Here is a 27,276-nt window from a genome sequence, read left to right on the forward strand (position 1 = left end):
TCATCTATGTATTATATTAACTAAATAAGTTATTCCATTGCTGATTCTTCTCTTGATTAAACAAGTATTTCATATTATGAGGTAGGAATAATATTAGTTTTGGTTTTAATTATTAACTATACAAAAACAAATAATGATTCATGTTTATTCTTGTACTTTATTTACCTAGAATCAAATCCAAGGTTTTATATCAAATAAGCTTTTTATATGATGATGAGATGAATTTAACTATTCTGAGAAAAAGGATGCTCCTTTGACCTGGGGCAGAGTTGACGTGTGTGTGCTACATCAACAAACTGGCAAATTAAGAGACTTCTGTTTTTATATCTGTAGTTCTATTTTGCTCTCTTCTTTAAGAGATTCTAAGGGCAATAAAAAATATCTGCTTACTATTGGAAATCTGAACACTGACTAGATATTTGATGATATTATGGAACTACTATGAATACTGTGATACTGGAAATACCATGATAATGGTATTGTGGTTATTTTTTAAGAGTCCTTATCTCTAAAAGACACACACTAAAATATTTAGATGTGAAATTTTAAAAAAATGTTTCATGAGTCTAATTTGTATTTACTTATTAGCTCCCAAAGCGAAAGTAAACATGTTCTTCTGGAAATCCACAAACTTATCAAAAATGTCAACATAAATATGATCTACTTATTTGCTGTTACAGGTTAGGCTGTCAACAGTGAGTCATCAAATACCAGGAAGTCATCAACATAAAAACGTAAAACCCAGCTTCAGTTTATCAGTAGTAGAGAAAAAGTTAAACACTATTCAAATGTTTTCACTTAAAAGTACTCACTTCAAAAATTCACTAACTCCTTCTATGTATGCCCACATTCAACTGAACACTAGTACCACATGATATTCCTTAAATGAGGATTCCATGATCAATTAATGTTGAGAAACAAAGTATATCCTATCCATAATGCACATTATCATAAAAAGGATCTGAAAAGTCCTAAAGCTGAACAAAAACTATGTTCCCCACGCTTGAACTTTATTATTTTTGGCCTATTACCTATTAAGTATCCTGAAGCACTGGTAATCTGAGTATGAATACATAAATATAGATATACAATAAACAAAGGGATATTTTTAGACATGTTTTAGTATTTTAAAGAATAACTGTTAAAGCCAAAATCTGTTTAAAGTCTTTGTGCATTTTTTTTGTGTGTGTGTGGTATGCGGGCCTCTCACCGTTGTGGCCTCTCCCATTGCGGAGCACAGGCTCTGGACACGCAGGCTCAGCGGCCATGGCTCACGGGCCTAGCCGCTCTGTGGGATGTGGGATCTTCCCGGACTGGGGCACGAACCCGTGTCCCCTGCATCGGCAGGCGGACTCTCAGCCACTGCGCCACCAGGGAAGCCCAAGAATTTGATAATTTAAGGGAAGTGATAAAGTTTTTTCTTATATCTTAATGCAAAAGAGATTTCAGCAATCTTAAATAGAAATAATATACCATTCTAAACCACCCTATGAAACAGTGGATTTATCTATACAGTGATCTCTTTTGGTTCTGCTCCTAGTCAACCTTGACAGGATTGCCTAGTGAAATGTTTTCGTCCATTTAAGAAATATTAAAAATGCACAAAGGGCTTCCCTGGTGGCGCAGTGGTTGAGAGTCCACCTGCCGATGCAAGGGACATGGGTTCGTGTCCCGGTCCGGGAAGATCCCACATCCCGCGGAGCGGCTGGGCCCGTGAGCCATGGCCGCTGAGCCTGCATGTCCGGAGCCTGTGCTCCGCAACGGGAGAGGCCACAACGGTGAGAGGCCCACGTACCGCAAAAAAAAAAAAAAAAATCTGATTCTTCACCTTAAAAAGCCTGTTTTAATCTATGAAAAGGGTAATAATTACCAAAAACGCATTGTAATGGTATATGATCCACAAGTTTTGTTTTAAAGCTATTTTACTAAGGGTTGGAGCATATTAAGTGTGACACCTATAATAAAGTGATGTGGCATACTGTAATACTTTTATCAATAATTCGATTTTTATCACAAATTTTAAAAATAAAAGAATTCTGAATCTCTCTAGAACTATGTACAATACAAACACGCACACACATCCACTTCCACACACACACAATTGGCTTTTCCACTTTACCATTTTGATACCCTCCCCACGGCACAGCATTTCGTACTTCTGTCTCTCTGGCAGGTAATCCGCAGCAACCCCTTTTTTCTTCGGTGTGGTTTTCTGATCAGATTGGTCATCTGAAGCAGACTTATTGGCATCTTTTTCTTTAGCCATTATATACTCAAAATATTTTAAGTTACCATTAGCTCTCTGATGTTCAGGATCTATTAGAAAAGAAAGAAAGCATGTCCATGAGTAAGCTTACAGTTGTTCAAGCATCAGAATACAACAATGTACAAATTGAGGAATATATAAATTTACCTTCCAAACCAGGATGCTTTTGAGAGTGAAAGGAGGCACTAATGAAAATTATTATACCAAAACAATAGGTATAAACCTGTACTGCCCAAAGCACATCAAGACATATAGTCACCCTATACAAAAAGAGTTCTGGAGATGGAATCAGCCATTTATTTCAAAGTAGCAATTACCGCTTGTGCTTTGAGAATGTTCCATGTGAGAAGTTACTAATCAGCTTTGATGTCAAATGAATTTTAAAGTATTACTTATTACACTTATTTGAAGCAATGGAAAAGATTTTTCTGAGATTGAAATGTAATGACCATGAGGAAGACAAGGTATACAGTTCAAAAGCAACCTTTACCGCAGACACATTATAAACACAGAACACAGTCTACTTCTGAGGGCTGAGTGGACTTCTGTCCCAAAATTCTAAGTGAGATGGAAAAGAGAAACTAAAAATATAATTTTCAAATAAGCCAGAATCCACTAACTGCCTTGGAATTGCTAGTCATAATTGTTAGCTATCTTTTAGTAGGGGAAAGGAGGACTACTCCACCCATCCAGGAGAAAAAAAATCCAAACCACCAGACACACACAAATGAAAAAGACAGAACAGAACACAGGAACTTCACTTGTGACATTAATTGAAGTGTTTAAAAAATCTAGCCTTAGATTTGTAAAATACTTCTTGTCTTTGAGAAACTGCTCGTAATATATGTTGTGATATACACAATATGAGTCTACTTTTGTAAAAGAAAGGGAAAAGGGGGGAGGGGGTATACTACGAGGAAACAAAAAAAATTGGTGGGTATCTCTGAGTGATTGGCTCTGAGTGATGACTCTTCTGTATTTTTTTCTACAATGAATGAAGTATTTTTTAAGTCAGGAGGAAAAATATCACTAAAAAATGCTGGGGAAAAAAGGATAGTTGAATTAATATCTCAATTTATTAATTCACTCAACTAAGAAGTAACCTAATTATCAAAAGCTTATTTTCAGGGCTTCCCTGGTGGCGCAGTGGTTGAGAGTCCGCCTGCCGATGCAGGGGACACGGGTTCGTGCCCCGGTCCGGGAAGATCCCACATGCCACGGAGCGGCTGGGCCTGTGAGCCATGGCCGCTGGGCCTGCGCGTCCGGGGCCTGTGCTCCGCAATGGGAGAGGCCACAGCAGTGAGAGGCCCGCGTACCGCAAAAAAAAAAAAAAAAAAAAGCTTATTTTCAGATGACCAATGTTTTTGAACTGTTCAACTCTCCTAATATACACATATTTACCTATTCATAAAAAGAATTTTTTTTAAGTTTTAAAGCTTCGTTATACACCAAAGACCACATGAATTTTTTTAGCATACAACTCCACCACAGATTCTGAGTTAGTAGGTATGGTATGGAGATCAAGGAATTTTCATTTCTAACAAGTATCCAAGTAATTCTGATGCATGTGGCCCCTGGCTCATACTTACAGAAATACTATATCTCTGTTCAAAACACTAGTGGTAAAATCTTCATAAGATATCATATTTTCCTAACATTTGAATATGACAATCAAATATATTTCCAGTCTATTTATTTCTATGAAAGAATTTCAACCAGAGGATATAAAATGGAAAATCTCATGCATGTGCCCTCAGGACCACAAAACTTAAGGACTGAGAGACTGATTTCCCATAAATGTCTGATTTTCAGAAAACTGATAATATTGGAATTTTCTTAAATTACAGGGAATTGGTCAAGGGTTGCCTCATATCAATCTTAGGAAATGTTGCTTATGGTTTCCAGGGGCATGAACAAGAAATCACCCAAGTTGAGCTGGTGTTAAAAGTAAGCTGAGGGCTTCCCTGGTGGCGCAGTGGTTGAGAGTCCGCCTGCCAATGCAGGGGACACGGGTTCGTGCCCCAGTCTGGGAGGATCCCATATGCCGCGGAGCGGCTGGGCCCGTGAGCCATGGCCGCTGAGCCTGCGTGTCCGGAGCCTGTGCTCCGCGACGGGAGAGGCCACAGCGGTGAGAGGCCCGCATACCATCAAAAAAAAAAAAAAGTAAGCTGAATTGTGCTTTGTTTGTATGACTGGACTGGTTTTGTCTGCTTAGGGAATGTTCAACGCTAGTCCCCATTTGTTTTTGATTTGAACAGACTCTAACTGAACTTTCCCCTCTTTACATTCCCTGCCCATAAACACAGCCTACCCCAATCCCTCAATGGACTCACCTGTAGCTTCCTACATTTTGCAGGTCCTGAATGCAATTCCTCTGCTATTACTAACTAAACTCATGTTTTTGACAATTTTGAGTTTGCCTCATTTTACCTTTTTATTTAGGTTGACATTTCAAATCACTATTTCTGAATATGAAATGCAATAAACCAAAAACTTCCTTCAAAGAACACCAGTCAATATTTAATATGGCAACAGGGTAAACAAATATTTTTGATTGAGTTAGCTAGGTTAGGTCCAATTCTGAAATACCTGAAGAGTACAAGAGCAGAGAAACACAGCTACTGTTGTAGTACTATTAGGTGAGAAAGACCAGTTGCCATTTATTTAGAGGATAAACAGAAAGATAAAGTATGTCTGACAGATGAGCTCCTGACTTACGACAAATAAAAAGTACCAAAGCTATATGACAAATATATACAGTCACACATAATTATAATTAGTATATCTATATATCCACCAATACATCTTTAACCTTGAATTAGGCCAAATTAACATACCTAGTTCAAGAAGCTTCTTTGTGAGCAAAAGTGCTTTATCCAGGTCTCCCTGCTGGTACACTGCATAGCTCAAATAATCTAGAACAGAGACTTTATCAATTGTAGAAACCTCGCCTTCATCCAGCTGCCTTAGTGCTTGTTCCATCCACAGTTCTGTATGGTAATAATCTGCTTCTGTGTAGGCCACTTTGCCCAACTCAAAACAGTCCTCAACTGTTAGAAATGATTTGTGTTTTACTCCTATGGAAACAAAATACAGAGAACTTTAGGAATCTTAATACTATTATATACTTATTTAGGACTACACAGCTTTCAAAGTACTATCTCCCTCTCATTTGAACCTCCCAACAACCTTCTGAGGTAGGAAAAGCAGGAATTATCCTAAGTTTATAAACAAAGGAACAATCTACAAGGTAGTGAAACATGGCAAGGATCACACAGTTAATAGGTAACGTAGGACCTATAGAACCCGAGACTTCAATTATCAGCCATCATACCAAAATGAAGCATCAATTAAGTTGAAGCATGCAATTTTCCAAAACAGCGGGAATCACCATATGAGATATATCTAACTCTTAACCAACAATCTGGGCAACGGATAAATGGACAGGAAGAGACAAACCTGTCAATTGATTCTTTCCCCTCCTCCCTTCCCCTACAGTAACCCTTTTCAAAAGCACTAATGGTATGTAATTTACATACCATAAAGTTCACCCAGTTAAAGAATCCAATAGTTTTTAGTATATTCACAGAGTTGTACAACCATCACCATAATCTAATTTTAGATCATTTTCATCACCCCAAAAAGAAACTCTGTAACCTTAAGCAGTCACTACCCATCATCTCCCCTTTCCTGCCCCATCCCTACACACCACTAATCTACTTTCTGTATCTGTAGGTTTGCCTATTCTGGCTATCTCACATAAATGGAATCACACAACATATGGTCTTCTGTGACTGGACTCCTTCACTCAGCATAATGTTTTCAAGGTTCTTTTTATTGCCAAATACTAGTCCACTGGGATAGACTACATTTTGCTTATCAGGTGATGGACATTTGAGTTGTTTCCACTTTTTTGGCTTTCATTAATAATGCTACTGTGAACGTTCATGTACAAGTTTTTCTGTGGACACATTTTTTCATTACTCTTGAGTGTATGTAGCAGTGGAATTGCTGGGTCCTATGGCAACTCTATGCTTAACATTTTCAGAAACCGCCAAACTGTTTTCTAAAGTGGCTGCACCTTTTTACAATCCTACCAGCAATGTATGAGGGTTCTGATTTCTCTACATCCTCACCAGTACTTGTTATTGTCCACCTTTATTATAGCCATTGTGGGTATGATGTAGTATTTCATCGCGGTTTTTAAATTTTATTTCCCTAAATGATGTTGAGCATCTTTTCACATGTTTATTGGCCATCTGTATATCATCTTTGGAAAAATGTCTATTCAAATCCTTTTGCCCATTTAAAAATTTGGTTACTTGTCTTTTTATTATTGACTATTTGTTTCAAATATTGTACAATTGCCATTACTTTCATAAGAATAAGGAAAAATAGAGAAAGAACTATAGAAAGAAATAAATGTAAAAAATATACTCTGAATGATAGCAACCATATAACACTGCATTTTTATAAACAGTAAATCAGGTGAGTTAAGTGGGGACTTTAAGAGCCTGAGTATTTTATGTTTTTTGTGTATACCATGTTAAGTAAGCAACAGAGAGAAAATTACATCTGGACCACACATTCTGGGGTGGTGGGGAGGGAATTGTTTCTGATATAAAACACAGTTGACCCCTGAACAACAAGGGTTTGAACTGCATGAGTCCACTTATATGTGGATTTTTTTCAATAAATACATATATGTACTGTAAATGTATTTTTTCTTCCTTATGATTTTATTAATAACATTTTCTTTTCTCTAGCTTACTTTATTGTAAAAATACAGTATGTAATACATGTAACATACAAAATATGTGTTAATCAACTGTTTAAATTATCAGTAAGCCTTCCAGTCAGCAGTAGTCTATTGGTAGTTAAGTTTTGGGAGAGTCAAAATAGACATGCAGATTTTCAACTGCTCAGGGGGGTCAGCACCCCTAACCCCAGCATTGTTCAAGGGTCAACTCTACCTAGAAATGCTGAATTAAATGTAACAATTATCCATTTGTACTATGGGCAAGTTCACAGGAATTAAGCAAATTTCTTAGGGCCAAAACCAAAAAGGAACTTGAAACCTAGAGAGGTAAGCAGAGGATGAAGCTGCATCTCCTCTGGAGGCAGTCACTAGATCAGAATACTAGAAGCTTGATTTTTAACCACCAAGAAAGGGACAGGAGATAAAGCCTCAGGCCCATGCAAAGTGACAAAGCAGACCCTTGAAGAACTACATCTTGAATGGGAGAATGAACTAGAAAAAAAACTCTGTCAGCTGGCAAAGAGAAACAACAAAAGAACTTGTTTTTCTCAGTCTTCACTGCAGGTAGGGGAAAAACAATCCCTTAGAACTCCACAGGCACACTTTCAGGGAGGTTTTCATTTCAAACATATGCTATCTCCATGGTCTGGAAAACTAAAGCCAAAAATTTAACTTAAAGTAGTCGTAGGTTGGTAATGTAATAGGACAACTGGCAGAAGCAACATTTATACTCTGCAAAATGCACCCTCACCTCAGGTTTTGCAATATTCCAACACACAATCTGAAGAAATGCATACAATCCAAAATCACAAAGCACATGATCAAACAAGCCACTATGAGCAAAATTAGCAGAAACTATTAAAAACCAGTATTAGACAGTCTTCAGACGTTGGTGTTATCACATTAAGAATACAAAACAACTATGATTAAAATGTTTAAAGAATTTTTTTAAAATTAGAAAATATGAACATGTAAGATACCCTAAAAAAGACCAGGCAGATTTGAGTGGGGGGAAGAAATAGAACTTCCAGAAATTAAAAGTATTATCAATGAAATAAAGACATATTGGTCAGGTTAAACAGCAAGTTAGACACAACAAAAAAAAGAATAATAAACCAAGAAGTGAGAACTGAATAAATTACCATGGGATAAACTACCCAGGATGCAGCAGAGAGGAGGAATACATATGAAGTTCTAGTTAAAAGACAAGGAAGAAAAAATAAGAAGACAGAAGACAACAGCATGTGTCAGAAGAAGACAACAGCATGTGTCAGAAGAAGACAACAGAATGTGGAAAAGGCACCATTTAAAGAAATATTGGTGGACAATATTCTAGCATTAGAATACATGAAACTTCAGATTCAGGAAGCATAGAGAATAATAAGCCAAACAAAGTACATGCAAGGGCTTCTTAAGGATTTGTTTCAAGGAGGGAGAAAACAATTCCAAAAGAGAAGTCTGAGGTACCAAAAAAAAAAAAAAAAAAAGATAACCAAAGAAATTGGTATACATTTAAAGAAAAGTGAGCCATCAGATTGGCAAAAATCTCAAAGTTTGAAATTTTTTGTGATGCTGTGGGGAAATAGGCACTCTCATATATTGCTGCTAGAAATACAAAATGACAGAACCATTATGGGGGGAAACTGGGACAATGTTAGCAAAATTTCCTATGTATTTCCTCTTTGATTCAATGGCATCACTTCTAGAAAAAATATCCCAAAGATCACTTAGCAAAAAAACAAAATAATATATGCACAAGGTTAATGGAAGTATTATTTTTATAAAAGCAAAAGACTGCAAACAAACCAGATGTCCATCAATAGGCGCCCAGTTAAATAAACTATGGTAACTCCACAAAACAGAGTAACATGCAGCTATAAAAAGAAATGAGGAGGATTTCTATATAGGATATGAAGTACTATCTAGAACATATCAATAAATTAAAATGCCAAAGTACAGGAAGTATTTATACCATGCTGCCTTCTGTGCTGATGTTGAAAGGAAACAGGAATATATACACATTTGCTTATATTTTCAAAAAGAAACAGTGGAAATGAAAGCTAATAAAGTGGTAGCTACATATAGGAAGAAGAAAGGAACAGGTTGAGGAGTACAGAAATGAAAGTGAGACTTCTGTCAGTGGACCTTATTAGTATAGTTTGGACTTTGAAAGAATATAAAAAGTTCTGCATGACTAAAACTAATATGAGAGAAATGGTGAAGGTGGTCAAAAGGTACAAACTCCCAGTTATATGATAAATAAGTCCTGGGAATGTAATGTATAGCATGGTGACTATGGTTAATAATACTGTATTCTATATTTAAAAGTTGCTGGAAGAGTAGATCTTAAAAGTCCTCATCACAAGAAAAAATTTTTTTGTAACTACTTGTGATGGTGGATGTTAACTAAACATCTTGTGGTGATCATCTCACAATACGTACATATCCGCATCATGTTGTACACCCAAAACTAATACAATGTTATATGTCAATTATGTCTCAATTTTTAAAAAGTTTATTTGGGCACCTCTTTTAAATAAAACATTAATAACAGCATTTTGCAGTTTTAGTTCTCACAGGCTTTTAGCTCATTTTATTCTCATGGCAATCCAATGAAAAAGGTATTATGTCAGACCTCAAAATGGATACTGCCCACTATGCTAGTTACAGTTTCATGTTCCTCTATTGGACAATGTGTTATCATGTTTCATTTGTCAACACATTTCTAAATATAACAGAAACCAAAACAATAAAAAGTTTTTGAACAACACAAGAGGACAAAGATAGGATATGAATTAAAAACTGAGCCTGTGATAAATTTGCTTTCAGTGAGAAAGATGTAGAAGAAGGAGGAGGAGGAAAAGGAGGAGGGGAGAAAGAAAAAGAAAATTTTTTCCAACTTTTGATACCAACGTTCAAACAATAAATGTGAGACTCACAATGGTTTAATGTTAATGTCAAAATATCTTATCTCCTATACCAAGTTTTCTGACCTAAATAAACAACGAGATAGCATGTTCATGGATTAGAAAATTATCTTTTTAAAATGACAGTGCTGCCCAAATTCTCCCCAAGATTCAAAACAACCCTAAAAAAATTTCCTACAGGCATTTTTGTAGAAACTGACAAGCTGATCCTAAGATTTATATGGAAATCCAAAGAATTTAGAATAGCCAAAGCAATTTTAACAAAGAACATAGTTGGAGGACTTAGTCACAAGTGTTTGCAAGTATGTGAAGGAACTGAAACTCTCATACACTGATGACCAGAGTATAAAATGGTACAACAATTTGGTGGTTTCTTCAAAATTAAATATATACCTACCATGCAACCCAGAGAATTCACTTCTAGGTATTTAACCAAAAGAAACGTATGTCTGATAACATCACAAAGGAAACTGGTAGAAAAAGGAATACAATGGTGTTTTCCTTAATAACTTTTGATTGACTATACTTCAACAAGGCAGTAAATTGGCTAAAACCAGACTTAGCTATAACCTATCCAATGGTGTCAACATTTTTTTTTTTTTAAGCGCTAGCAGAAAAGGAGTTCATGAGAAATAAATTAAGAGGAAATAAAGGGCTTCCCTGGTGGCGCAGTGGTTGAGAGTCTGCCTGCCGATGCAGGGGACACAGGTTTGTGCCCCGGTCCGGGAAGATCCCACATGCCGCGGAGCGGCTGGGCCCATGAGCCATGGCCGCTGAGCCTGCGCATCCGGAGCCTCTGCTCCACAACGGGAGAGGCCACAACAGTGAGAGGCCCGCATACCGCAAAAAAAAAAAAAAAAAAAGAGGAAATAAAATCATGGGCACATTTTGCTAGTGATCAGACATTCACTGTCTAGGGCATAGCATGCCCTGGTCTGAGGATATGACCTGTTACATTCTAGTACCAAGCACAGTCCTAGCATGGAGATGTATGCACTGGAGGATCACATGGACCAATACAATTAAATATTCAAATCACAGAACTACCTCCATTCACTATTTTTTTTTTTTTTTGCCTCCTGTTAGTCACTTATGGATAGTAACTGATTATCAGTGTACTACTAAAATGAAGATGAAGATCCATATTTTGACAGTTACTAACTCTCTACTCCACAATCTAATCTAGAAAAGGATACCAAGAAACTAACTTATTAATAGTTTAACATGACACAATTTCAGAAACAAAAGAAACATACTGAATTTTGACTCTCCTATTATTTTTTAGTTATGAGAACTGGAATACAGTTCTAAGATGAGCTTACAAAGCAGTAATTAAGAATGTTTTTTCTCAGGGACATACAAAAGACACAAGAGGAGAGTATGCCATTAATACCCGTAGAGAGCACCAGAAATATTTTTTACATGACCTGATATCCTGGCAACATTATTTGAAAGCACAATGGGGATAGTAGAGTATCTTTAGCTATTCTGCCTTGGTAGTTAAAGTATCTCTGGTTAGCTTACCTATTGATCTATTCACAATTATCAAAGGCAAAATGCCTAGGAATTGTATTAAAGAAGAAAATGAAAATGAAGTGATGTAGCATTTGAAAGGGAAGGCTGCTTCCAAAATAGAGAACATGAGAAGAAAAAGTAAATGGACAAGAAGACAAAGAAAATGAGATAAGGAAAGTGATGTTGGCAGAAAAAGACTATAAAAAACTTTCATGCAAAGCACAAATAGAATTTGATGAGAAAAAAGAATAAGCTGCAAATTCCTTTGGTTCAAAGGAAGTGGCACGGATGACTGATGTTAGCCCGTCAAACCGAATGTAGTAACCCAAATTTACAGTTAAAACTAACACCAAAAAGAGTCCTTTTAATTTATTATCACAATATAAACTATAATATAGGAAAATAAGAATAGGAAATAAAATAGTATAGGAAAATTTACTTAGAAATACATTTTTTGTGTCTCATCCATAAACTGGGAGATTTAATTTAAAAATTCTTACACTGTTATTTATAGGAACATTTAGTGGACAAAAACTTGATTTGTAAGGGACAAATATGTTTAAAATGCATACACTTGGGAAGTTGACATCTTGCATCAGAGGCACTATGGTACACTCATAGCTGAGTGCGCTCCAGAGATGTGCAGAGAATCTACTGCTTGGTGTAGTTAACCTTATCAGCTAACCAAGATAGTGATGCAAATGACCAAGAAGAACATTCAACTTCCACCTGAAGTAAATCAAATTTTACATATAAGACATTTTCTATCCAAAAAGAAAAGTGTAGGGGACACACAGTTTTGAGGGCATTAGCCAGCTGTGGTACCCCCCTTTGCCTGGCAAAGCAATAAAGCTATTCTTTTCTACTTCACTGCCCCCCCACCAAAAGTGTAATATCTCCGGAAGCTAAAAATCTACTCAACAAATCAGGGTTAGGAACAACCTGAAACTAAAGGAACAGTCTATATGAACTGTAAAGGCATCATTAATGCTAAAATCCATTTAACTTATCAGATTTTATATTAAAATATCAAGAAAGCATTTCAAAAGGTAGGCCCAAAAAGGAGAAAGAAACAGACAAAATTAATCAAGGAGTTACATGGCATCAATATAAATCCACTGAAATAAGCATTTCTCTGATTTTGGGGGGAGGGCAATTAAAAAAAACAAATCATCCTTCCCCCTACCCTCATCCCTATCGCTTCACACCTCAACTGCTATAATTTTAAATCTGACAAAGCCAAGTGTTGGCAAGGGTATGAAGAAATGGGAACTCTCATACATTGCTGGTGAGAGTATTAATTGGTACATCTGCTCTGGAGTACAATCTGGCCAAATCTAGTAAAGTTTGAGAAGCTTATATCCAAGAGAAACTCTTTTATGTGTGTAATAGACACAAGAAGACATAAAGATGTCTGTTGAAACCTTGGTCCTGCAAAAAACTGGAAATAACCTAAGCTACCACTATCACCTCTTACTTAATTTTTACAACAGCCTCCTCCCTGATTTATTTGTCCCTACCCCCAGATCTGAATCCATTCTGCAGCCAGAATGATATTTCTAAAATGAAAATCATATAACCTCCCTGTTTAAAACTTTTCAATAGCTTCTCATTGCACTCAGAACACTTCAAACTCCTCCACATGACTTACAAAGTTCATCAGGAGATGGCTTCTGCTTACCTATCTAGCCTCATCTCTCACTACTCTCACAAAACCAACTCCCTCCCACTGTTCATGCACTCACCCCTTGAACAAACTACTTGTTAGATATCTGATATAAAATGCTCTCTCCTCTCTGGCCTATATATATGTTCTGTTTGGAATATTTTTCTCATGCCCACTATTTCCCCCCTCCCCCAACTTCCTAGCTAATTCCTTGTCCATTACATCTCAATTTTAAAAAATATCCTGTATTCCAGGAAGTCTTACTTTATGCCTCTCTCTTCTCAAGTCCAAAATTAAGTTTTCTCCTATGTGCTCCCACAGTATCCTAAGTTATCTGCATCTAGGCATTCATCATACCATATCATAATATAAGTACCCTAAGGGCAAAAGCAGTGTTATTCATTATCGCATCCCTAGTACTTAACATAATGGTTATTATGTTAAGTAGATATTAAATAAACATTAAATAGTTAATATCTATTAAACAAATTGATGTTTTAAACCAGAGGTGAACTAAAAAACATAAGGCAGGACTTCCCTCGTGGTGCAGTGGATAAGACTCCACGCTCCCAATGCCGGGAGCCCAGGTTCAATCCCTGGTCAGGGAACTAGATCCCACATGCATGCTTCAACTAAGAGTTTGCATGCCACAACTAAGGAGCTGGCGAGCCACAACTAAGGAGCCTGCAAGCCACAACTAAGGAGCCTGCGAGCTGCAACTAAGGAGCCCACATACCAAAACTAAGGAGCTGCTTACCGCAACTAAGACCCGGTGCAACCAAATTAAATAATTAATTAATTTAAAAAACCAAACAAAACAAAGCTGTGATCTTCAGAAGTGTTATAATGTACCATATTAGTAGAAACAGAAAATAAAATTTGCAAATTTGTACTTTTTTGGAAGTCCAACTTGATGAAATTATATTGCAGCTTAAAGGAAATTTTATTTAATATTATACCATGGTTAGTTTTTCCACTTGATACGTCACTGCAAATTTAGGAAGATGAGCAAGAAAAACATCTTAACAAGTAACTCATCCCACTATATTTTCTTAAGGAGAAAATCAATTTCAGTATGATGATAGAGGTAATATATTTTATTTCTCCAGTTGATAATGACAAGAAGGTAGTAATGGGGTAAGCCACACACTCACAGAAAAAGTGAGAGATGGCAAAAGTAAATTATCATGTGAAGTTAGATATTAGTAACACAAGTAAAACTGGAAAACTCCAAATTTTGCAGAAATTAAACAACACACTCTTTAACAACTAATGGATCAAAGAAGAAATCACAGGGAAAATTAGAAAATACTTAAAGACAAATGAAAATGAAAACACAAAATACCAAAACTTATGGGACACAATGAAAGCAGAGCTAAGGGAGAAATTTATAGTTATAACGCTTACATTAAAAAACAAGAAAGATCTCAAATCAACAACCTAAAAGCTAGAAAAACAAGGACAAACTTAACCGAAAGCTAGCAGAAGAAAGGAAATATTAAAGCAGAAGTAAAAGAAAAACAATAGAGAAAATTAATGAAAACAAAAGATGGTTCTTTGAAAAGAATTTTGTCAACAAAATTGACAATCCTTTAGCTACATGGACTAAGAAAAAAAAGATTCAAATTACTAAAATCAGAAATAAAAGTGGGGATACTACTATTGATTCTACAGAAATACAAAGGATTATAAGAGAGTTCTATGAAAAACTGTACACCAACAAATTGAATAACCTAGATGAAATGGACAGATTCCTAAAAACACAAAACCTACCAAGACTTAGAAAAAAATAGAAAATCTGAATAGACCTATAGCTAGTAAGGAGACAATCAGTAATCGAAAGTCTCCTGACAAAAGAAAAGCCCTGGACCTAATGGCTTCACTAGAGAATTCTACCAAACATTTAAAGAAGAACTAATACCAATCCTTCTCAAACTTTTCAAAAAGAGAGGAAAGAATACTTCCTATCTCATTCTATGAGGCCAGCATTATCTTTTATACCAAAGCCAGAAAAAGACACTACAAGAAAACTACAGACCAATATCACTTATGAACACTGATGTAAAAATCCTCAACAAAATACTAGCAAACAGAATTCAGCAGCATATAATATTAAAATGATTATACACCATGACCAAGTAGAACTTATTCCTGGAATGCAAGGATGTTTCAACATATGAATATCGATCAATGTAATGCACCACATTAACGGAATAAAGGAAAAAAATACCATCATCTCAATTCATGCAGAAAAAATAATTGACAAAATTCAGTATTCTTTCATGATAAAAAACACTCAACAAACTAGGAATAGAAGGAAACTACCTTAACATAATAAAAGATATATTTGGAAAACCCACTCAATGGTCAAAGACTGAAAGCTTTTCCTTTGAGATCAAGAACAAGAACAAGGATGCCCACTTTCGCCACTTCTATTCAACTTAGTACTTGAAGTTCTAGCCAGGGCAGCTAGGCAAGAACAAGCTCAAAGGTGCCCAAACTGGAAAGGAAGAAGTAAAATGATCTCTGTTCACAGATAACGTTATCGTTTTTCTGCCACACTGCGTGGCTTGTGGGATCTGAGTTCCCTAACCAGGGATTGAACCTGCACCCTCGGCAATGAAAGCATGGAGTCCTAAGCACTGGACCACCAGGGAATACCCAGCAGATAACATTATCTTAGGTTAGAAAATCCTGAGGATTCCACAAAAAACTTGTTAGAACTAATAAATGAATTCAGCCAAGTAGCAGGATGCAAAGACAACACAGAAAAATCAGTTGCATTTCTATGTACCAATAATGAACAATCTAAAAGAAAATTACTAAAACAAGTCTAAGCATAACATACTTAGGAATTAACTTAACCGAGGAGATGAAAGACATACAGTGAAAAACTACAAAAAAACTGCTGAAAGACAACATAAATAAATGGAAAACACATCCCATGTTCATGGATTGGAAGACCATGATTCATGGATTGTTAAAATGTTAATGCTATCCAAAGTAATCTACAGATTCAACACAATCTCTATCAAAATAGTAAAAACAGAGACAGAAAAACCCATCCTAAAATTCATACGGAATCTCAAGGGACCCAGAATAACCAAAACAATCTTAAAAAAGAAGAACAAAACCAGAAGATTCACACCTCCTAATTTCAAAACTTACTACAAAGCTACAATAATCAAATAGTGTGTTATCAGCATAAAGACAGACTTACAGACTAATGGAATACAGAGGCAGAAGTAAACCTTTGTATATATGGTCAAATGATTTTTGACAAGCATGGCAAGATCATTCAATGGGGAAAGGATGGTCTTTTCAACAAATGGTGCTGGGAGAACCGAATATCCACATGCAAAAGAATGAAGTTGAACCCTTACCTAATACCACATGTAAAAATTAACTCAAAATAAATCAAGGACCTAAATATAAGACCTAAAACAATAAAACTCTTAGAAGAAAACAGGACAAAAGCTTTATAACATTGGATTGGGCAATGATTTCTTGTATATGACCCTAAAGGCACAGGCAAAAAAAGAAAAAATAAACAAATTGGACTTCGTAAAAATTTTAAAATTTGGATACAAAGCACAATATCAATGGAGTAAAAAGGCAACCCACAGAATAGGAGAAAATATTTGCAAATCATACATCTCATAAGGAATTAATATCCAGAATATATAGAGAACCTCTAAAACTCAACAATAAAGAATGAATAACCCAATTAAAAAATAGACAGGGCTTCCCTGGTGGCGCAGTGGTTGGGAGTCCACCTGCCAATGCAGGGGACACGGGTTCGTGCCCCGGTCCGGGAAGATCCCACATGCTGCAGAGCGGCTGGGTCCGTAAGCCATGGCCACTGAGCCTGCGCGTCTGGAGCCTGTGCTCCGCAATGGCAGAGGCCACAGCAGTGAGAGGCCCGCGTACCACAAAAAAAAAAAAGAAAAAAAAAGACAAAGGACTCGAATAGATATTTCTTCAAAGAAGATGTACAGGCGGCTGCTAATAAGTACATGAAAAGATGCTCAACATCACTGATAATTGGGGAAATGCAAAACTGCAATGAGATACCACCCACTAGAGTGGCTACTAACAGAAAAAAAAAAAGAAAATAACAAGTGTTGGCAAGGATGTGGAGAAACTGGAACCCTTATGCACTGTTGGTGGGAATGTAAAATGGTATATCTACTATGCAAAAGAGTATGGTGCCTCCTCAAAAATTAAAAACAGAATTATCATATGACACAGCAATTCCACTTCTGGGTATATACTCAAAGAATAAAAGACATTGTCTTGAAGAGCTATTTGCACACCCATGTTCACAGCAGCATTATTCACAATAGCTGATGTGTGGAAGGAACCCAAGTGTCCATCAACAGATGAATGGATAAGCAAAATATGGTATATACACAATGGATTATTATTCAGCCTTAAAAATGAAGGAAGTTCTGACGTATACTACAGCCCTTGAGGACATTATACTAAGTGAAATAAGCCAGTCACAAAAACACAAACGCTGTATGATTCTACTTATATGAGGTACTTAAGTCAAAGTCATAGAGACAGAAAGTAGAATGATGGTTGCCAGGGGCTGAGTAAGTGGGAACTGGGGAGTTATTGTTTAACAAGTATAGCGCTTCAGTTTCACAAGATGAAAAGAGCTATGCAGATGGATGGTAATGATGGTTGCATAATAATGCAAATGTACTTAATACCATAAACTGCACATTTAAAATTGGTTACGATGGTAAATTTTTTTAATGTTTTTTTCACAATAAATTTAAGCAAATTACCATGAAATCAGCTGTAACTTAAAAAAAGAGGGTTTTGCCGAAAATAGGTCAAAAAGCAGGATGCTTCACACTGTAGAACACTAAAAATCAGTACATACTCAACATGTCTTGGTTTTAAATTATTGAATATATAAACTTTGATTATCAATTACCTTATAACTTAACACACAACTACTGGGTATTCTAAAGACAGACATTTGGAAAACTGGTTGTTTCTTTTTCTTACATGCTAAAATTGCCTACTTAAGTTAGTCCCTATAATTATAAGCTTTCACAGTAACAAGCTAGCAGCTTATCCACAACTATTCAGTCCTAGACAAAGGGTTGTTTTGTCCTCAAAGGCTGTGAAACAAAGTGAAGTTAAAAATCTTAAAATACGGAAGTCTTTTTATATTAACATTGTCCTAATGGACTGAACGGAGAAGCCAAGTGATAGGATTTTTATAGACTACAATAACTCTTACCTGGAAGATCACCCTTTGAGATGGTATCTGTATCCAAATTGTAGGTATCCTGGAGACGCAACAGAGCTTTGGCTGCCCCAACCTGATCTTCATCATTAGGGAAGTACTGTCTCTGAATGGTTAGGTTAGAGATAAAACCTTAAAATAGGGGGGAAAAAAAAGAGTCTAGACACGGGTATGAAATGTACAGTGTGGGAAATATAGTCAATAACTATGTAATATCTTTGTATGGTGATGACATATCAGAACTAGACTTATCACGGTGATCATTTTGAAATATATAGAAATACAGGATCAATATTTTGTATAACAGGAACACAGTGTTGCAGGTCAATTATATTTCAAAAACAAACTCATACAAAAAGATATCAGATATATGGTTACCAGAGGCAGGAGGTGGGTGTGCAGGGTAACTGGAGGAAGGCTGTCAAAAGGTATAAAGTTCCAGTTATAATAAAGTACTAGGGATGTAATGTACAACACAATAAAAATAATTAACACTGCTGTATGTTATATATGAAAGTTGTTAAGAGAGTACATCTTAAGAGTTCTCATCACAAGGAAAAGCATTTTTTTCTATTTTTTAAATTTTGTATCTATATGAGGTGATGGATGATCACTAAATTTACTGTGATAATCATTCCATGATGTGTGTAAGTGAAATCATTGTGCTGTACACTTTATATGGTACTGTATGTCAATTATATCTCAATAAAATTGGAAGAAAAAAGACTTTAGAACCTCACAGACTTCCATTTTCCAATACAGTCTTAAAAGGATTTTTCAAAATCTATTTCATTATAATTTTCCACCATACCATGTGTAACAAGAAAAAATTAAATATACTGAACAAGACTTGACATACCTCTAAGTTGTTCATCTTCCCAAACCATTTTTAATGTTGCTTAAGTAATCTGAGGTCATTGCAGAAATTATATTTGTATTAATAGGTAAAGATCAACTAACATAATAGAGTTTTTAATTATACAACACAGCCTCCACTAAGCTTGAAAAGTGAACATTTAAAGATTTGAAAACGATGTTCACTGGCAACCAATTATACTTTCAGATAACAGTAAGTAAAATGTATACTCTTAAAGTTATGTTTTCTTCTTCCATGTGCCACATATCACATAAATGTGTAAATATATAAAGTTTGGTGGAATTCTTTAAGGAGAAGGAAGAGACATTTATTATATATGTAAGAGTATCAGGTAAGCTAGTTTATTAAAATATATTTAGATCTGCTTAATTATTAAATATAGTGTTCATCATCATGGTTTGCACTCTATAAATCCTAATATTAATTTTAAAAGGTTTTACATAAAATACAGCAAAAATAAAACTAAGAAACTAATTATTGGTAACTATATAACTCCTAAGAAGAAGAGATGCTAAATACTCCTTAAGAAATCAATACAACAAAAACAAAAAGTGATTTAAAATTTTAATAACATGTGTCATCATTTGCAAATCAAAATTAGGTACGAGACTTCCCTCCATTCTCCTTTACTTATAATCAACTATGCATACTTTGATAATCAAAAGGCCAGGCATTTTTATGTTAATTGAAATGTACAGATGAACAACTAGATGGAAGAGGCCTAAGTCCATATTAAAGCATTAGTTTTAAGACCAACTCCTAGTCACAATATCCACATGGAATTTTACAAGCAAGTTTTACAGAAGACTGGAACGATTTTATGCCCCAAACCAATATGAAGTTACTTAAATCCTCTCTAATAAAAAGAAAAAACGTATATCTACTATAGCATTATGGGATGACTGCCACAGATTAAAACGCCTAAGTCTTAAGGTTTACTTTATAAAAAAACTTAGTTCATACTTGAGATTTTTTTTTTAGATTTTTAAAAAAATAATAATAAACAAATAAATGTGTGTGCATATGTATATATGTATACAAACGCATACATGTATGACCTTAAAAATGTTCTCATGGGGCTTCCCTGGTGGCGCAGTGGTTGAGAGTCCGCCTGCCGATGCAGGGGACACGAGTTCGTGCCCCAGTCTGGGAAGATCCCACATGCTGCGGAGCGGCTGGGCCCGTGAGCCATGGCCGCTGGGCCTGCGCGTCCGGAGCTTGTGCTCCGCAACGGGAGAGGCCACAGCGGTGAGACGCCCGCGTACCGCAAAAAAAAAAAAGTTCTCATGGTGTTATATGACAACAAATAATCACAGGTACTATTTCCTTCTCTTCTCAAAGAAGTATTCACAAGTGCTTGCCTTAATTTTTCTTTTCAAGGTTTCCTGTCCTATGCGTAATAGTTTAGTTTACTGCTCACAAATACTTGAAAGCACCCTTGGAGTGCTTTATCTACACAGTTGGCTCAGTTCTCTGTCTCTCTTTTTTTTGCCACCTTCAATCATTCAACAAATAAACACTATGTACTAAAGCATAATACCTCTACTTCATTAAACTCCAGCCTTAGTTTTCCGTGTCTGTTACTAAAATATCTAAAAGATCTCAATACTCCAACTACAATTTTATTGTTTCAATTAGAAAGACATTCATTATTACTGTTTGCAGCCTCAATTTTTAAATTTATTGTCTATGTTAAACAAAACAATCCTAAGCTTCAAAGTACTATGTAAAACACAGCTAACATTTTTCCTTATTAGTATCACTCCCAGTACATTAAAAATTGATTAGAAGATAAAGACTTACCCATAAAATTTTTTAAATCTGAAGGTAATCCTAAAATGAAAACAATTACCCTCAGAAATGAAGCTGTATGCCAAATCATTGATTCACTTTTTTAGATTTCAAAGCAAAAAGGACCATGTTAAATGAAGAGCAGAAATTACATTTTAACAATAAAGTTCTATCTTTATTTCCAGTTTTTATTCATCTTTTTTTTAAATCAAGAATTCAGGATGTAGACTAAATTAACTCTAGTCAAATCAAATACATCTCAGCAATAATTCAGTTACAAGGCTGAACACCTGATGTTCTGGGAACTGAATTTATCACTTCTTCTGGCATGTCTACAGGTGGTAGCAAAAAAGCCTTACTTTTTTTTTGGCTCATTAGTCTTACCATCTGACTTACCATCCGACATATCCTTAAGGACCAGATTCTCCAACTCACTCCACTCAGTGTTCAGACGTTTCATTAACTTAAATGCATTTACAGGGTGTCCAACAAATCCTTCTGGATCTTTTGTTGCTGTGCTGGTTAGCTGATCTAACTTCTCTGCCCATCTAAAAATGTAAGACATAAGTGGAATCTACATAAAGTATATACACACTCAATGAGGAAGAAGACTAGTAAAGCACTCAAAAAAGATTAGAGGATTTTGAGTTAAAACTATACTTAAAATCCTTTTAAAAGTAAAATTACAAAGGATTTTTAAAAAGCAAGATTCTCTTACAGATAAAATCTAACTTGGCAAAATCAAAATATAACTACAAGACTTTTTGTTTTAGTTTTGTTTCTCCCAAATGGTTACAGTAAACGTAACCTATCTTAGTAAAAGTTGTGATTGGATCCCTCTAGTATGAATCTAAAAATTCATTTCCCTACAGGTCCTTAAAGCCAAATGATTGATTATTACAAAGTAATCAGCCCAATCCAATTTCAGTTACATGTTCATTTAAATCAAACTTACAGCAAAATTTTATATTCAGTATCTGGAAACTGTATTTTAAAACAAAAAAACTGAATACTTAGCTACTCATTAAACAAAGGCTAGGAACTCTCAGGTCAGAATTAAATATGAACCTGAGTCAATTAAAAATAAATTAGGGGACTTCCCTGGTGGCGCAGTGGTTAAGAATCCGCCTGTCAATGCAGGGTACATGGGTTCGAGCCCTGGTCTGGGAAGATTTCCACATGCCGTGGAGCAACTAAGCCCATGCACCAAAACTACTGAGCCTGCACTCTAGAGCCCGCAAGCCACAACTACTGAGCCCACGTGCCACAGCTACTGAAGCCCGCACGCCTATAGCCTGTGCTCTGCAACAAGAGAAGCCACTGCAATGAGAAGCCCACACACGCAACAAACAGTAGTTCCCACTCACCACAACAAGAGAAAGCCCGCACACAGCAACAAAGACCCAACGCAGCCATAAATAAATAAATAAATTTAAATAAATAAATTAGCATTTAAGGAAAAACTATATCAATTAAATAATACTATACTTATCACTGTAATCTCTAGAATGGAACCATATGACTGAAGGATAAATAGCAGTGGAAAACTGCTCCAGAAGGTGGCTTGATTAGGGAGGTTAGAAGAGGATAGAAGATATTAGCAACCATTGAAAAAAATTGTCAGTCAATGACCCATACCCATTTATATTCTTATCTCAATCCATATTCTTCAACTGAAGTCTTAGCCTGGGCCTAACTTCTGTTTTCTGTGCTCCTACTTTAGCCATTTCAACTGGCCTTTTAAGACTGACAGAGGGCTTTCACTTTCACTCAAAGAATGTTTTAGCTCTACCAAGAAAACATGAAGGTGGAATCAGAGTCATAATAAGTAAAACACTTTGCTTACTTTTTTATTTGTTCTAATTTGTCCTCTTCTGCCTTAATATAGTCTTTCAGGGAAGTCACCAGATCTTTTTCAGTACGGATCAAATCAGTCATTTGACCTAGAAGGAGAAAAAGGGAAGAAAGTTATCAAATACCCATACTGGTCAAAACAAGTATTTTCGAATAATTTAAGAATGATAGAGAATGCTTCATTCTGAGAGGACTTACCTGGCATGAATCAGATATGTTGGAGAGAGCATCATTTTTTTTTTCTTTTTCCTTTTTTAAAAACCAGATGAATAAAAATAAAGCCGGAAACTCTTCTAATCATGTGTTCCAATTCAAATTTTCAAGCTACTTAATTCTGCAAGCTTGGACCATATTGACAAATTGTCTGTCGTCTAAAAATTTATTTTTTAATTTCAAAACCTTACTTTCCAAGGATCAATGTTTCTTCTTCCCTACCTCCCCTCTCACCTTTTTGTGGTTTTGAAACTACTTAGAACTAAATTTTTATTCAATAAACAAAGACCACACTAACAAAAAGTATACTTCTCAACTGCAATTCAAATATCCATATTTCGTTATTCATAAGGGGAAAACAGAACTCATCATTTTACATCCCAAAATGAGGTTTCATAACTATAATACTTGTTTGTGTTTTATTTAGCTCCACAATCATGTGAGGGTAGAACTGGTCAACAAGATGACAGAAAACTTCTCTTTTAAGACATATGAAGTATGTATATAGGAAAACATAAAAGACTAAGTATATACATTAAATGATTTGCTGGGTGGACTCATTACCAGAGAATTTTCTTTGGTATGCTTTTCTAAATTTTCATAAATTTCTAATCTGAAAACGTATTCCTTTTGTAATCAGAGAAAATAATTTAAAGAAAACAATTGAATTTAAAAATGAGAGAGACTTTTAGAGGGGCAGGGACTGAAGTAATGTTTCAGTCTATGGGAACACAATGTATTAGTTTTTACTTATTTAAAAACACTAAAAAATGTAAATTTTTAAATGCAAAAACAACAAAAAATAATTAAGACTTACCAATTGAAGTAAAAAAGCCTGGATCAGCCAAAGACTGGGGAAGTAGAAACCCTACAACTAAAATACACCAGATCATCTTCAGAGGCTTACTTTTACAGGATCGCACACCTATAAGAGAAATATGGCCATTATTTTTAAAAAGGAGGACTTCCCTGGTGGCGCAGTGGTTAAGAATCCGCCTGCCAATGCAGGGGACATGGGTTTGAGCCCTGGTCCGGGAAGATCCCGCATGCCGCAGAGCAACTAAGCCCATGCACCACAACTACTGACCCTGTGCTCTAGAGCCCACGAGCCACAGCTACTGAAGCTCACATGCCTAGAGCCTGTGCTCCGCAACAAGAGAAGCCACCGCAGTGAGAAGCCCACGCACTGCAACGAAGAGTAGCCCCCGCTCGCCACAACTAGAGAAAGGCTGCGCGCAGCAACAAAGACCCGACTCAGCCAAAAATAAATTTAATATAAAATAAAATAAAATGTTAGAATATGCTAAAAGGGAAAAAAGGTTTCAGAGCTTTCTGATTAATCCTCTAAATTGCTAACTTGTTCCATCTTTTCCCTGCAATGGCCTTAAATTTTAAAATAAGTTCAATTAGAAGTTGCAGATACTGGGGTGATGAAAACGTTCTAAAATATACGGTGGTGATCAACTGTTGAAGAACACTGTGAAAGTACTAAAAAGTACACAAGCACGAACATGGGTGAATAGTGTGGTATATGAATTATATCTCAATAAAGCTGTTTTATTTTTTAAAAGTTGTACAGAATTAAAAAAAAAATACCAACCAACCCTGTCAATTTAAGCTAGCAATTTCTCTCAAAGGGCCCAATGCTGAGCTTTTTCTCTTACCTACTGTGTTCTATGTAAAAAATCCTTAGCCCAGTACAAAGTTGTGGCATTTTTTTCTAAAACCTGGCAGCAAAGCCCTTCTGTCTTTTTTGCTTTGTCCCCCGTAGGGCTGTCTTTTCTGGAATGGATTCTTCATGGCAGATGCAGATTATCAACTAACCAGTAGAAAGTTTTTTACCCTGCTTTCCCAAAGGCCCTGTTAGCACTCTTCTCTTGCTCCTTCTCCACAACATACATGGACTTTAAGTCCTTCTCCTTTATTACCTTACAGGAAAATAAATTACAACTGCAGTACCATTTGCCCCAATAACAGACACCCATTGGTTATTCTGACTTGTCACCCTATTCCTCTTTTGTACAGGCACCTCTGACTCTTCCCAAGTGACTTCTCCTAAAGCAACAGGTTCAAGTCCACATTGGAAAACTCCCTATTACACACATACACACACAAAACACTTTCCCTTAACTTGAATCACTAAAAATAGGTCACCACAGAAACTGACACTGACCTCCTGGAAGTACTCCTAAGTCTCCTCCCTCAAGTCTGCAAACTTCCAGTTACTTCCAGAACCACACAGTAGTGAAATACACTGTTCTCTTGGCTGCTTTACAGTAACTCTTTGGGAAGGCTTCTAGCATGCAGCAGATGCAGACACTTCCTCTCCTGGGTTCCTGCCAAAGCATAAGACTTTTTCAAAATCCTGGGCTGTCTGAACAGTCTAGAATTTTCTCACTGTTTAAACAGATTTCTGCCATAATTTCTTCATAAATAAATGTTATTTCCAGCAAATACAAATGCTTTTGCTGTACTAACAGAAGGCTAATCAGAAATGTTGTCTAAACGTTTAACTCTGATGAGAAAGTTTACATTTGTCAGATAAGAGCTTATCATTTTTTTCACTGCTAAAATATATTTTGTCCCTAAAGTTTCTGTCAACTTTTATCATCCTTAAACCTCACAATGAATCAAGAACCATTAGCCTACAGAAATTACAAAAAAGAAGCTTGAAAACTGCTTTATTCTAGATGGAATAAAGAGTTATAATCAACAACAAAAAAAACAACAAAAGGAAAAGTTATTGGATCTCTGAAAGGAGAGAAGAATTTTTAAACTTAAAAATGATAACCTATCAAAAGCCAGATGGAATTACATACACAAAATAATTTAGGTTTATGTATGTTTTTAAAAAATTAACTACAAACTAGGAAACTAAAGAAAACAGAGCTCATTTAAGGAACTCCTACAAATCAGTAAGAAAACTACTAAGATGTTAGTAGATAAGTGGATTAAGAAACCAGAAAGCCACAAAAGAGGAACTATAGTTAACTAAACCCCCAAAAAACAAAAACAAAAACTCACTCATTGGTATTCAAGGACACAAAAAATTGAAATAAGATAGCCAGTTTTTGCCTATCAAATGAACAATTAAACAAATTTAACAACTTAATTTAAAATATCTAATGATAGTGTTATATGTCAAGAAACTTAAAGTGAACATATTCCTTACTTGTAAATTTAAATGAAAAACAAAGAGACGAAGGGAAGATGGCAGAAGAGTAAGACGCGGAGATCACCTTCCTCCCCACAGATACACCAGAAATACATCTATACGTGCAACAACTCCTACAGAGCACCTACTGAACTCTGGCAGAAGACCTCAGACCTCCCAAAAGGCAAGAAATTCCCCACGTACCTGGGTACGGCAAAAGAAAAAAGAATAAACAGAGACAAAAGGATAGGGACAGGACCTGGACCAGTGGGAGGGAGCTGTGAAGGAGGAAAGGTTTCCACACACTAGGAAGCCCCTTCGCGGGCGGAGACTGCGGGTAGCGGAGGGGGAAGCATCGGGGCCGCGGAGGAGAGCACAGCAACAGGGGTGCGGAAGGCAAAGCGGAGAGATTTCCGCACGGAGGATCAGTGCCGACCGGCACTCACCAGCCCGAGAGGGTTGTCTGCTCACCCGCCGGGGCGGCGGGGCTGGGAGCTGAGGCTTGGGCTTCGGTCGCAGCGCAGGGGGAGGACTGGGGTTGGCGGTGTGAACACAGCCTGCAGGGGGTTAGTGCACCACGGCTAGCCGGGAGGGAGTCCGGGAAAAACTCTGAACCTGCCGAAAAGGCAAGAGACTTTTTCTTCCCTCTTTGTTTTCTGGTGCACGAGGAGAGGGGATTAAGAGCACTGCTTAAAGGAGCTCCAGAGAAGGGCGCAAACCGCGGCTAAAAGCGCGGACCCCAGAGACGGGCATGAGACGCTAAGGCTGCTGCTGCCACCACCAGGAAGCCTGGGTGCGAGCACAGGTCACTATCCACACCCCCCTTCCAGGGAGCCTGTGCAGCCTGCCACTGCCAGGGTCCCGGGATCCAGGGACAACTTCCCCGGGAGAACGCACGGCGCGCCTCAGGCTGGTGCAACGTCACGGTGGCCTCTGCCACCGCAGGCTCGCCTCGCACTCCGTGCCCCTCCCTCCCCCCCACCCCCCC

General features: G+C 36.6%; 1 protein-coding gene across 5 annotated transcripts in view; it reads right to left on the minus strand.

Annotated features, from left to right (window-relative positions):
* P4HA1 (prolyl 4-hydroxylase subunit alpha 1) overlaps positions 1-27,276 on the minus strand; it is a 97,641-nt gene that overhangs the window by 36,639 nt on the left and 33,726 nt on the right. For 2 of the 5 annotated variants that reach the window (XM_029245716.1, XM_029245717.1), the window contains exons 2-7: positions 23,952-24,059; positions 22,914-23,010; positions 21,464-21,615; positions 18,394-18,531; positions 5,104-5,343; positions 2,120-2,316 (exon numbers count right to left, since the gene is read on the minus strand). In XM_029245716.1, the coding sequence (XP_029101549.1) occupies positions 2,120-2,316; positions 5,104-5,343; positions 18,394-18,531; positions 21,464-21,615; positions 22,914-23,010; positions 23,952-24,027 (900 nt within the window). In that variant the 5' untranslated portion in view covers positions 24,028-24,059. Of the gene's footprint in view, positions 1-2,119; positions 2,317-5,103; positions 5,344-18,393; positions 18,532-21,463; positions 21,642-22,913; positions 23,011-23,119; positions 23,670-23,951; positions 24,101-27,276 lie in introns of those variants that run through there. The other 3 variants (XM_029245720.1, XM_029245719.1, XM_029245721.1) reach the window with 3 other exon arrangements.

This window comes from Monodon monoceros, unplaced genomic scaffold (assembly GCF_005190385.1).
Source record: "Monodon monoceros isolate NGI ecotype Baffin Bay Population unplaced genomic scaffold, NGI_Narwhal_1 Super_Scaffold_4, whole genome shotgun sequence".
Taxonomy (NCBI): domain Eukaryota; kingdom Metazoa; phylum Chordata; class Mammalia; order Artiodactyla; family Monodontidae; genus Monodon; species Monodon monoceros.